The sequence below is a fragment of the Phacochoerus africanus genome, chromosome 4 (genome assembly GCF_016906955.1).
Source record: "Phacochoerus africanus isolate WHEZ1 chromosome 4, ROS_Pafr_v1, whole genome shotgun sequence".
Taxonomy (NCBI): domain Eukaryota; kingdom Metazoa; phylum Chordata; class Mammalia; order Artiodactyla; family Suidae; genus Phacochoerus; species Phacochoerus africanus.
The window spans coordinates 91,344,686-91,358,391 of record NC_062547.1 but is presented as its reverse complement, the minus strand read 5'-3'; the positions used below and the strand labels follow the sequence as shown (position 1 = coordinate 91,358,391).

The following is a 13,706-nucleotide window of genomic DNA, read 5'->3' as shown; positions in this document are numbered from 1 at the left end:
GTTTCAATGACTTGATATAAAGTCTTCAAACATCTCTTTTTTCTTTTTTCATCAAATGCTCTGTTACGTTGCAGAGATATTCATATGGGAACTAAGAGTGGTGAACTGTGATATTCAACCAAACGTATCAACTTTACCTACTCATTACCCTACAGATTTTCTTCTGAGACAGAGTTGTCAGATAATAACCAGAACAGATTTCCTCATCACCTTTAAACTTCAGAAATTTATGGTCTCTCTATTTCTCAATTCTCAGGGCACAAATTTTGGTTCCCACAAGTAATATCTAAGTCATGACTTGAGCCAATTTCTATAAGAATAATGCTTAAAATGAAGAGACTGGTTCATAAACACAGTACTAAGGCACGATTTTTTTAATTCAAATTAGAGATGAGTATCATAGCACAACTTACAAAGTTATAAACTGCAAACACGCTGTCATTTTTAAAAAACACTCATGTTAAAACCACATATGTAACTATACTAATATACTAGATTATATATGCACCTACCTATGAATTACCAAAGAAGCATCAGTAATTTTTTTTTAACTTCTGAAGTGCCCCAAAGTTTAGACAGATGTTATCCTATTTTCTCTGAGATTTTCTTTGAGCAGCTGTTCATTTGGACATGTTCTTTATTTATTGATATACTGTGTTCAATGCTGGGGTCACATTTCTTAAACAGGAACTTGGCAACTTCCAAATTCCATGGTAAATATTGACATATCTCAGCATGTCAATATTTACACTATCAGGACACTTTGATGAGTCTCTTCAACAATGGCTGCATCTTATTTCTTGGCAGCCACTTGTTTCTTTTCCAATTGAGCAAGATCATTCTTTATTCAATAAAATGCTCATTAACTGTTCAGACAAAATTATAAGTAAGCTAAAAGCATCCTCTCACACAAAGACCAGATTGAACTCCTTGCTTATTTCAACATTTTGGTCACTTCTTGAGATTACTAAAGCTCAAAGAAACAAAGCACAAATTCATGAGTGTACTCCAAGTAATACTTGTTTTTGATTGCTTAATCCCAAGCCTAATCATTTTCAACCCATCTCTAAGGCCGAAAGACACTGAAGACTTTTCAGAATTTATAGAGTTAATTATTTCCTTTTTTGTTAATTCTAAAAGCTAGACAAACTTATAAAAGATTGGCTTACAGACTGCAAAAATGATGATGATGTTCAGAGAGCATTTGGAATCCAGAATACAAAAAGATAGCTGGAAAGTCTGGCTCATTATCTAGAATTAACTGCATTTTTTTAGAAGGAAAATTAGTTTACCTAATTTTTGTGCCAAGTATCACAAATCATATTAATAAATTAATCATCAATTCAACCTTAAAAGCAAATTTCCATATCATTGGGAGAAAATCTTTGCATAATCTTGTAAATACCCCGGGATTTCCCAATAGCACAAAAGCAAAAGTTTAATTGAAAGTTATTGGCAATACTGGCATCTATCAAAAGCAAGAATGTCTCATCAGCAGTTTGGAATTCTAACACGGTTTTTTTCTTTTGGGCAATAAACTCTCAATGGTGTTTTTCTTCCAAAAAGAGCGCAATTTCATCAACATTAAAAATATTCTGGCTATAATAACCCTCTGTCCACTGATATCAGCAGGCGATTGAAAAAGGCACAACTCACTTCCTCATTAGCTCTGGCAGCTTCAGAAAAGACAAGGAACAAAATTGCCCAGGGCTATAAAATGCACAAACTACCTCCTACTTGTGCAAAAAGAACAATCCTTCTATTATTTTTAAGACAGCCAACTTTCTCCTGGAAAACATGGAATTGAGGTTCCTTTATGGTGCAGCAAGTTAAGGATGTGAGTTGTCACTGCAGCGGCTCTGGTCATTACTGTGGCTCGGGTTCGATCCCTGGCTCAGGAACTTCCACATGCCATGGACATGGCCAAAAAAAAAAAGATATTGCCAGTAGAGCACTGATTTTATACTCAAAAAGACCCAGATTCAAAACTCTATGGCTTCAGAGCTCAGTGACTTTGGTCATGCCATTAATACATTAAACTCTTCACTGACTATTTTATATGTACCAACCTTTGATATCCCAAAGATGAGTAAGACATATTCCCAGCTCTCTAGTGAGATAAAAACACCCAAAGAGGATTATTATACAAGCTTGTTACATGTAGAAGCAAGATGAGAGCTCCTCTGAAAAGCAGCATATTAACCAGGTCAAAATCTCAGGGGAGGTTGCCTTGAGTTACATCTGATTTAAATCTTAAAAGGTATAAAAGGTTCGGAATGGAAAGAAAAAGATAAGGAAACACATTCCAGGCATAAGAATCTGCATGAGCAAAGGTTGGGGCAAGAAAGAGCACGATTTATGGAAATGATGATTCAGTGTTTCAGGCTGACTGCAAATCAAGAATTAAAAATTCAAATACCAAGTCAATTTTTTTCATTAAACCAAAACATGCTGTGTACTTCTATGCTTCAGAAAGTGGTTTAGAAATTGGCATAAGGTAACAAAAGACATAAAAAAATCCTGCCTTTGTGGAGTTTATATTTTAATAACAGAAAATGAACAATTTAAAATATACATAAGAAGGAGTTCCCCTTGTGGCTCAGTCGTAACAAAACTGACTAGTATCCATGAGAATGCAGGTTTGATCCCTGGCCCTGGCTCAGCAGGCTAGGAATCTAGCATTGCCATGAACTGTGGTGTAGGTCACAGACACAGCTCAGATCTGGGGTGGCTGTGGCTGTGGTGTAGGCCAGCAGCTGCAGCTCCAATTCAACCCCTAGCCTGGGAACTTGCATATGCCACAGGTGCGGCTCTAAAAAGAAAAGATATATATATATATATATATATATATATATATATATATAATATAAGGGAAAGCAGAACTGAGGATGACTGCAAATATTGAACTTTGAGCAACTGGCTGTATAGAGTTGCCTTCAACTGAGATGAGAAAGAAGTGGGCCAGGTTTAGGGAGAAAGGAGTCCAGTTTGTGATGTATGAGTCTGAGGTATCTTTAAATAAGTGAAGATGTAGAGGTGGACAATTGTACATGAGTCTGGAGTTCAGAAGGAGGGGGAACTAAGAATATAAGTGTGGGCGTTTTTTGGTAAACAGATGGTATTTAAAGTCATTAAGACTTGAGGATATGACCAAAAGGAAGCATAGACAGAGGAAAATAAGAGAACCAAAGACTGAACCTTGGAACACTTCAACAATAAGAGATAAGGAAGAACAGAAGACTGAGAAGGAGCAACCAATGAGATAGAAAGAAAACCAGGAGAGTGTGGTGTCCAGGAAATCAAGAGAAGAAAATTTATCATGGAGATGGGAGTGATTGACGGTGACAAAGGTTGCTAACAGGCTAAATGCACTAAGAACAGAGATAATCAACACCTGGAGATCACTGCCAACACTAACAAGAGCACTGGGGGCGGGGCGGTGAGTGTAGGAGCATAGGAGCAAGAGCCATGTTGAAGTGATCTCAAGAAAGAAGAGTAAAAGAGAAATTGGGATTGGAGCACAGAAAACACCTTAAAGGATTTTTGCTCAGGGTGGGAAGTAAAACAAGGTTAAAAGAAGCATTTCTTTCTTTCTTTCTTTTTTTTTTTTTGCTTTTTATGGCCGCATGTATGGCACATGGCAGTTCCCAGGCTAGGGGTCAAATTGGGGCTACAGCCGCTGGCCTATACCACAGCCACAGCAACATCTGTGACCTACACCACAGCTCATGGCAACACCGGATCCTTAACCCACTGAGCGAGGCCAAGGATCAAACCCCCATCCTCATGGATCCTAGATGGGCTCATTAACCACTGAGCCATAAAGGGAACTCCCAAGAAAAGCAATTCTTAAGGTGAAATGAATAACATGCAGGACAATCAAAAGTTTTATGGATCTTGGAGTTCCCATCGTGGCTCAGTGGTTAACGAACCCAACTAGTAACCACAAGGTTGCTGGCTCAATCCCTGGCCTCGCTCAGTGGGTTAACGACCCAGCATTGCTATGAGCTATGGTGTAGGTCACAGGTGTGGCTAAGATCTGGTGTTGCCATGGCTGTGGCGATGGCCCACAGCTACAGCTCAGATTACACCCCTGGCCTGGGAACCTCCACATGCTGCGGATGTGGCCCTAAAAAGGCAACACACACACAAAAAAAGTTTTATGGGTCTTAATCTCAGAGCCACACAGAAAGGGAATTTAAAAAGGGTAAGGGAAGGGAAGGACAACGACAAACAACAGATAACAAAAAACTTCAACCTCAGACTCTGGAGACTAGCTGAGGATCAAAAAATAAAACTAAACAAAAAAGGAGTTAATATAAGTGAGTATCATTCAATGAAGAAAAATAAGGAAATCATTTAAAGGAAATAGTCAACAATACAATACTAAATATAAAGTAAAAAGAGGGGAGAAAGTGGTCTGGTAGTATAAAAGCAATACCAATTTCATTTTTAAAAAAACTTTTAATTTAAAAAAAAAAAAGCTTTCACTGAGTACCTACATGCAAGTCAATCAGCCCTCCATCATCATCCTTCCCTTCAGAGGGATGTTTTTTTTTTTTTTTTTTTTTTGCTTTTCAGGGCCGCAGCTGCAGCATATGGAGGTTCGAAGGCCAGGAGTCTAATCAGAGCTGTAGCTGCAGGCCTACTCCACAGCCACAGAAATGCAGATCTGAGCCACATCTGTGACCTACACCACAGCTCGAGGCAATGCCAAGTCTTTAACCCACTGATTGAGGCCAGAGATTGAACTCAAAGCCTCATGGTTCCTAATCAGATTCATTTCCGCTGCGCCTCAATGGGAACTCCCAAAGGGTTTTTAATTTAGTGAAAAAGAAAGCCAGGCACACAACAGGCAACTTTTACTGAATGCCTAGTGTATGTCAAATACCAAGCTAGATGACTGACTTGTATTAACTCATTTGATCCTCACAACATTGGGGAAGCCTGTGCATTCTCTCCATATAAAAACATAAATATGTACTCTTTTTACCTACAATTCTACTGAACCCATGAAACCAAAGTTGAAGATACTCGTGGAAATGCAGGAGAGACAGTAATTTTTGAAGGAAATGATACAGTCAGATTTCATTTGTATAAAGAATATGATTCAAGATGACTTGAAAGGAGAATCCATAGCAGAGCTGTCCAAAGGAACCTTTTGAAATAGTGATGTAAAACAGTACTTAAATTAGTTCACTGGCAGTGAAAACCAAGAACAGAAAGTTTGAGGGCTTAATGGCCATGCAGTAGCTCAATTGTCACTTCCCCAGCAATTTCACCACACAACTTTTTTTGCTGTTTACATGAAAATCAAACGTTACACACCCATGTATGTTCAGTCTTATCTACTGCAATTTGGGTTCTTTATGGGTACCTTAAAAATAGCTAGCAAACACTATTCTTACTTATTTTGAAGCCAAGGTAGATAAGAGCCTCTGGCCTAAAATTAATTAAAATCCATAAATATAGTAAATCAATCGTGATCCTTAACAACTTGTTTCCTGGTATTCTTCACAAGCATTACATACTACTCTCAAGTGCTCATAAAGATCAAGACAATGTTCACATGAAAGCAAAATGTCTACAGACACATCTACTATTTTAGAAGCCAAACTTGATGAGTTGTACAACTTAACTTCCACACCTAAACCAAGGTTACTTACTTTGAACGGCAAGATTCGCAAGGTATAATGTAAAGCAATCACAAGGCAGAACATGAAAGGGTTTGGTTTTGTATAGGAGGAGGGTACGACATATTTTTATACATCTTATTCCACTCTTCCCATGCCCATGAAATTTCTGGGCCATATTTGTTCATCTGCTACACTCTGATGATTCCATGAATAAAGCTCAGTTAAAAACTTGCTGAACTTGTGTATTTGAACAACTCTTGACAATTCAATAAATTCAAAAGTAAAGTTGATTATGGTTTAAAAAAATAAAAACCTTTGGTGTGCAGTAGTCAACAATGTAACCACAGATAGTAGAAATCCAAATGTTCTAATAACTGTGTTGCCTTAAATATAGAAGGGTCTCACAGTTAGGCCAAGAATGGCACATAATTCAACACCTCATAGGAGCTTCTGTTCATCTTTTTTCTATTCCACTTTAAGTGAAAGTATTAAAAAAAAAAAAAAAAACTGATAGCATTCGAAAAAAATCCCCCACTCTCTGAAGAAAATAATAAACTATACTGTAGGAACCAAAGAGTTGCCATAATTTTTTGATTAGCTTGAGACAGTGGGAAAAACTCTGCGCCTCTGACATCTGAATAATCCCAAGAACAATGCAAACTGAACACTTCAAAGCACCTTCTCTAAAGACAAAAGGGGGTGGGGGGGGGTGAGCCTTATTTAATGGGATTACTGATATCGGAGGAAGCTAAATTATAATAATAATGATTAAAAGAAAAAGTTGATATTGATTTGTCATCCTGGTGGACCACTTCTCTATAATACCAAATCAACCACTGAACTCAGAACGGCAGTTCGTTTCCATTTGTTACCACAGAAAGTTCTTTCCCGATCCTAATGGGCCCAGTAACTTTCGCCCCAGATGGAACCCATCGACAATTTACAAAAAGCTGGGAACTGGAAAACAGAGAACGCCAGTGTTAGAGAAATGAGCCAACACCTTCTCCACATAACCCGTTGGCATTCAAGTGTCCTAATCCCACACCTTAGAGAGCATTTCAAAAGCGCTTTTCATTCCAAAGAATCCCTCTGGTACAAAGGGAGAAAGTGAAAAGGGAGCCCAGGAGATGCACGCCCTGCGGGTAAAGTCAGGGAACCCAGGTGTTTCCCGAGAGTCCACAAACAGAAGGGCCAGGGGCTTACACATCAAGGGGAATCCAAGCCGGGAAAAATCTGTGCGCTGCGGAGTTGTAAAGAACTTTTTAAAAACAAAAGAAAAAGAAAAGAAAAAAAGCGGGGGGGAGGAAAACTGGACCACCGACCATATTAAAGAGGCAGTCGCCACTTCCGGACCTTACCTGTCAGTAACCCCACTTCCGGTCTTCTCCAAAAGGCCCGCTCCCAGAGGCCGACCTCTGGCAGCCAATGAGAGTGTCATTTACTTCCGCGAGGCTGGATGACGTCATTTAAATCCCGCCTTTTCCCATACAGATGAGCCTATCGTAGCGCACTAGACGCTAGGCTCAGGAGGCGGTACCCTGACAGACCCAACCGGACCGCGGGAAGGAGCGAGAAAGGCAAGCCGGGCGTGCACGCCTCTTCCGCCCCGAGCCCGGAAGAGTGATGTGGCTGGGGCTTCGCCGGCCTCACTATGGTAAGAACCGGGGCTGCGGGGTCGCGGCTGAGCTTGTAAAGGGGATACGGGACCGAACTAGGGCTGGAAGGTTGGGCGGCGGCCCCGAGTCCCTGGCCAGGGAGCTCTGCCTCTAACTTGATTCTCCCGGGGCACGGAGGATGCACAGGTCCGGGAGCCATGTGGCCCCTGCACGTCCAAGCAGGGAGAACCAGGGCCTACGGCCCTACCTCACTCAGAGGCCATTTCCTGTCTTGTTTGGAAGAGATGCAGTAGTTTGGCTTAGCCCCGTTGGTTATCTAGACTCTCTGTGGTCCCTGATCTTTTGAGGCCTTAGGGGTGCCTGGGTTTGCCCGTATTATTTTTTGCCTCCTTCACTCCCTGCAGGCCTGACCCAAATGTGTTTCAGTGTTGTCCAATAAATCCCAAATGCCACACCTTAACTTTCACCTGTTGAATTAGTGGCCTTCTACGTTCCTACTGTTCCATTCTATCAACTTTAAAGATGCTACTTTACAAGCTATATTTTAATGATGGGAGTTGTTTCCGAAGGTGGTTTCTCTTCTAGGAACTTAATGTGTTTGGAATGGTGTCTGGCCTCGGGCCTTCCCTTCTTCATTTTAAGTTTCTTACGTTATTTTGCCTTAATGCAGATTCTTTTAATATTTGGGCCTTAGAAAAGCTTGAAATAAATCACGAAAGTTCGCAAAGGAATGCTTACATCTCCAGGCCGAGAAAATTAGATAAAGCTCTGTGGTCAGAGGACAGATATAATAATCAATAGTAATAGCAAAATATCCCAAGCTATGTCTACATTTTTACCTTTGTTAGAGTAAATGCCAGCAGCCTGTACACCACACCCTCGTGGTTAATTTATGAAGTCCATGTGCCAGATGTTGCGTGTTTGAGCATATTTCTGCAGATATGATAGTATCAAAAGCAGCCCCCAGAAGCTCTTGTACAGTGAAACGTTGCTGAGTTTGTGTTCCCCAAAGTTCTTGGAGAATCCCATACAGTGCAAAATCCTTAGACATTTAATCGAAAACTCATTAGTTGTTGTTTGCTTTATGTCAGCCTCTTAGATTATAGCTGGGGCATAAGTCATAGTCTCTTACCTGGAGTAGTTTACCATTTATAGAGGAGATGGCAGTTTATTGGCAGGTTATTCCTTCCTTGACCAGGGTATCGTCCAGCTTCTTTTCTCACCTACCACATGATAGAATGGATACACTTGTGTCACTAGTGAGCTGTTATTTAAGTTAGAAAATGTGGTTCCTTTTTCAATCCAAGGAATAGAGACCCTCTTGCTAGTAATTCTTGCCTATCCTTAAGGCTGAAGTTGCATTATTTTGCTCACAGTACAGTCAAGTATAGATTCTTATTTCCTCATCTTATTGTCGTATATACAGTCTAGAAGCAAGATACACACTGTGTTTAAGATTAAAGGTACTTGAACTGTCTGGCCATACTTGTTTTTTCAAAATAACAATAATAGTTCTTATTTATTAGTGCCTGGTATGTGCTAGGTTGCATTTGAAAAAATAAGTATTATTTCAAGCTCAGATTTCTTTTTTTTTTTTTTTTTTTGCTATTTCTTTTGGCCGCTTCTGCGGCATATGGAGGTTCCCAGGCTAGGGGTCCAATCGGAGCTGTAGCCGCTGGCCTACGCCAGAGCCACAGCAACGCGGGATCCGAGCCGCGTCTGCGACCTACACCACAGCTCACGGCAACGCCGGGTCGTTAACCCACTGAGCAAGGGCAGGGACCGAACCTGCAACCTCATGGTTCCTAGTCGGATCCTTAACCACTGCGCCACAAGGGGAACTCCAAGCTCAGATTTCTAAATGTGTTGTTTACAGGTAGAGGAAGTCAGACAGGAGGACACTAATGTGCTTGGGGTCATACACTTAGTAGGTAATGAAGCTAGGACTCAAACTTATTTTAAAGTCCAGATACTGAAAGTCTTCATGCTGAGGTAAAAAAAAAAAAAAAAAAAACAGAAAAACATAACTGAGGATAAAATATACCTTAGTAATTTGTTGCTCTCAAATATAATATGCCAATCAAACATGGATGGAAAATAGAAACAACTTCCAGGTAATTAATTATTCCTGCTCTATTCCTATGAGCTTAGGATATCAACATTTTAGAAAAAGTACATTTCAGTTGGAAGAGCTACACAATGAGGGTTTTTTTTTTTTGAGTTTGTACCTTCACTTGGTGTATTTGTGAGGTAGCCCAGTGATTAAATCTGAATTACTGTATTTTAATTAATCCATTTTTTAAAATGCATCTCAAAACTACAAAGTGTTTATCAGCAAGAATAATTTACAATTATCAGCATATACCGTTTCCTAATTATGTCGTTTATAAATTAATAGTTTTTTGGGAGGGCACACCTGACACATGTAGAAGTTCCCAGGCCAGGGACTAAACCTGTGCCACAGCTGAATTAATACTTTTATTAATGCTTTTAAGAATTCCAGAATCCCTTTCCCTCCCCAACTCTTAATGTTCTTTAAGATTCATCTCAAGTTGCATGTCTTCCCAAGAAGCCTTCCCTATACCTTTATTTTCTTCTCCTTTTATGTATCCACTTGGACAACTGTGGTCCATGTACCACCCCCAGTGTCCTTGGATAGAAAACAGCAGTAAAATGTTGCCTATATTTCTCCCCTCTCTAGGCAGAGCTCTTAAAGTAGAGACTAGGTCTTTTAATTTCTACATCACAGTGTTAGTTAGAGTTGGTACTAAAATGAATGAGAGAAAGGGGATACAAAGTCAATTAAAACATCGTCTTCAAAGACTTTACAGCCTAGTGGGGGAGAGTATTACATAAGTAAGTTTTATGTGTTACTTGCCAGGACATAGAGAGATGACATGTGAGCTGGAAAGAACATGGGCTTTAGAATGAGCCACAGAAGGTCCAGTCATTCCCAGTTCTCATCCTTTGCTTGATTAACCTGAGGAAGCTTATCTTCATTTCTTCTTTTGTTGATGTGTTAAGTGACTTACAGATATTCTCATTTAATTCTCACAGACCCTGCCAAGTAGGACCTATTGCTCACATTTTATAGTTAAATTCAGTGTCAGAAAAAGAGTGTAGAATGCTTTCCTTCATCTTGCTGCTGAGGTACAAAGAAGATGTTAGAAACAGAGGAAAGAGTAATTGTGGCTGGGAACTGGTGGGGAGACATCTCCAAGGAGGTAACACTCTGACCTGTATGAATAATAGGAAAGGAGTCATTACCAAGAGCTAGGAAAGCATTCTCTATCCTTTAGATAGACAAAGGAAGTTAAGCAGTGAAAAGATGAGAATGCCACTAGAGAAACTGGGCCTGGATCTTTTTTTTTCTCTTTTTTCTAATTTTTGTGTTGGAGTATAGCTGATTTATAGTGTGTTAGTTTCAGGTGTACAGCAAAATGATTCAGTGACTGTTAGTAAAAACTCCCAGGGAGCTTGAGAAACTATATGCCCACCCAATTCAGTACAATTTCTGGGCATTGATTTTTTTTTTTTTTCCTTAAAGTTCCAGGTGATTCCAGTGAGCAGCCAGTGTTCATACCCTATTTGACTCTATGTATCTGCAAGTTTTTCCATTTTGTTATTCTTTGTCTTACCTGATTGCCTGATCCCAGTACTTTTTTCATAGCAAAATTTGCACTTTTTCTTCACAATACTAATAATCACCTATCAAGGACACATGTGAAGCATTTATGTCTTCATTTTCTTAGTTGTACTATTATAGTTTTATGTATGTTATTAACACCTTTGACACCTTTCGTGCTTTTTATTTAGATATGAATTGTCCATAAAATAGCTCCAAAATTAGGCAGCACAAATATAGCAGATGCATTGTAGGTACCATGACAATGAGATGAAAATACATGCCAATGTCCATCAGTATTGCCAGGGAAGAGCACAGTTGAGGTGCTTCTACTCTGGACTGTAGCTTTATTCATAACCATGAAACTTGTTAAGTTTAAATGGAAAGTTTAAGTAAAGAATGTCTTTCTGCATTTTTGAAAAGAGGCCAATGAGATCAAATGGGTATTTTGTCCAACCCCCTCATATTTAAGTGAAATTAAACTGATGAGGAAGAGGTCTTGATTTATCCAAGGCCAAATTTTTATACTTGGATTATTTCATTAAATAATCCATATGATTAGTGGCTTCTGGTGCTAAAAAACAAATTATGTGTTCTTAACATCAAAACTGTGAGCAATCCTGGTTTCTTGGTTTCACATTAAATCAAGATAACTTCTATATTTGGTACACTATCAGTGTTATAGTAAGCAACAAAAGAAAATGTTAATATTTCTGTGTGTTAGTGAAAATCTTTTCAATCATCTGTGGTCACCTATCTTGGGCAAAAGGGGTGTTCATATACAGGCTTACATTTATCCCTGTATTTCCCTGTTTTCCCTTTTAAGAAATAAACAGTGGTACATGCGAATTTACAAGTAGAAACTAGGTGGAAAATACTGACCTAACCTAGATTTGTAAATGATAAAATACTGACTCACTTTTTCAGTGCTATATGATTTCTGTCACAATTAGGTCAGGAATGTCATTTCTGGGTTTCCTTCTGCCTCAGATAGGGATCAACAATTAGTAAATGTACAAACTGCAGGTATTAAAACAAATCAAATTGTTACCATTTGGTTAAGTCTTTGATATTCAGTTAAACTGGAGGAATTAAAATGTCAATAAAAATTTGTTTCCCACATAGGAGGCACTCAGCATTTGAAACTCCCAGACAGTGTTATACATAAAGAAGGCCCTTAATCAACAGATTAGATAAATAATTTGATAATCCTAAGACTAAATAAATAAGCTACATGGAGCTCAAGTGTCCAAGACTAATGAATATACTGTAAGCTTAGTCATAGTCTTTTTCGGCAGATTAAGTATATTTAGCAGGCAGTCATTGAGCACTCTGGGCAGAGCAGTGTTTAGCCTATCAATATGTATTTCTTCTGATTTTCTCACTGTATTTCTTTGTACCTTTATGCTGTTGGATCACTGCCCCTTTTATCCCTCTATTCTCAGTGTTTTGGGTGCTTTCTTTTACTTAAAAGTATTTTTATTTATATGTACAAAAACAAAACTCTATATGGAATTCTTGCCCTTATATCCATATTTAATGAATAGAGTTTTAACATTCAGGAGTGACTCTGAAAATAAGAAAACATACCTTCATAGATTAAAGTGATAAAAAGTGAACCTGAAATATCCCCTTTTTAATATAATGATTTTTATTTTTTTAGAATAGAAAATTTTAACAGGATGTGTCAGTATGAGAGGTAATTTCATCTTTGGACACTAAAGCTTTCATTGACCAGTCTTCATCTTTTATTGATAAATTATTTAATGGTGATCAAATGAGATGAAAGTCTAAATTATTTCTATTATTTCATTGGCCTAACAAATTGCAGTTTACTTCAGAACGGTTATACAAAGTTTATATGAGTTTATTTCCTTCTGGTTTGGATAAATTAGTATAATGAGTTGAAGCATATCAGAAGCTCTGATTAGCTAAGAGTAGCATGATAGGTCTGGAGTATGGAGAGATAATAGAAGGGGCCTTTGGAGAAAAATATTATGGGATCTCCATTGCCTGCCAGTTATGGAAGAATCAGCACAACTTGGAGAGTAGTGGTCAGGGCAGGGCAGCCGTATTCCACCACCATTCTGGTTGTATTTGAGGTTGTGCTCTGGAGGGTGCCCTGAGTCTAGAGAGTGTTATTGGATACCTCTTTATAAAAAGGACTTAATTATAGGTGTGATAGACAGAATGCTCCCATCCTCTTTAAAAAAAAAAAAATGAATATGTTATCTTACTTGGCACAAGTGACTTTGCGCATGTCATTAGTTAAGGATTTTTTAATGGGAAGATTATCTTGAATTCTGTAGAAATGGGGCAGTTTAATCAAAAAGATCCTTCTAAGATGGAGATAGGAGTGTCATAATCAAAAAAGAAATGGTCATCAAGGTTATAGTGATGGGGGGCGGGGTCACTAAGACAGGGAATAAGGTAGCTTTTAGAAGCTGGAAGAGGCAAGAAAACAGATTCTTCCCTAGAGCCTTCAGAAGGAACAAGTTGTATTTTATAACTCCTTAGTTCCAATATGTTTAATTTAATGTTTAAAGGCTAGCTAAATTTATTAAACTGAATAGCATACCATTGTATAACTCCCTGGCATTGTCACAGGATGTCCTCACTGAAAATGAGGTTAAGGTTCTAGAATTTTCTGCCAGCGAACTTGCCTACTCAGTGATTCAGAATTCTTAAGGATGTGTATCTTTTACAAATTAGGTGGAGTCAGAAGAACACGTGCTTGTCCCATATGCAACCACCTAAAGGCTGGCTGTTTGAGAGAACTTTTTTCTGAATTCCATTTGATGATGTTAGAACATTTTGGATGCTGAGAAG

At 38.7% G+C, this 13,706-nt stretch overlaps 2 protein-coding genes across 3 annotated transcripts in view; one reads left to right on the top strand and one right to left on the bottom strand.

The window, feature by feature from the left end:
- XRCC4 (X-ray repair cross complementing 4) overlaps nucleotides 1–7,080 on the bottom strand; it is a 252,915-nt gene extending 245,835 nt beyond the window's left edge. The window contains exon 1 of one of the 2 annotated variants that reach the window (XM_047778226.1): nucleotides 6,995–7,080. The gene's annotated coding sequence lies outside the window, so the exon portion shown is untranslated. The other variant, XM_047778227.1, reaches the window with a different exon arrangement.
- Nucleotides 7,081–7,169: 89 nt separating this feature from the next.
- TMEM167A (transmembrane protein 167A) overlaps nucleotides 7,170–13,706 on the top strand; it is a 33,173-nt gene continuing 26,636 nt past the window's right edge. Inside the window, exon 1 of the mRNA XM_047778228.1 lies at nucleotides 7,170–7,290. Coding sequence (XP_047634184.1) covers nucleotides 7,288–7,290 — 3 coding nt within the window. The 5' untranslated portion in view covers nucleotides 7,170–7,287. The remainder of the gene's footprint in view (nucleotides 7,291–13,706) is intronic.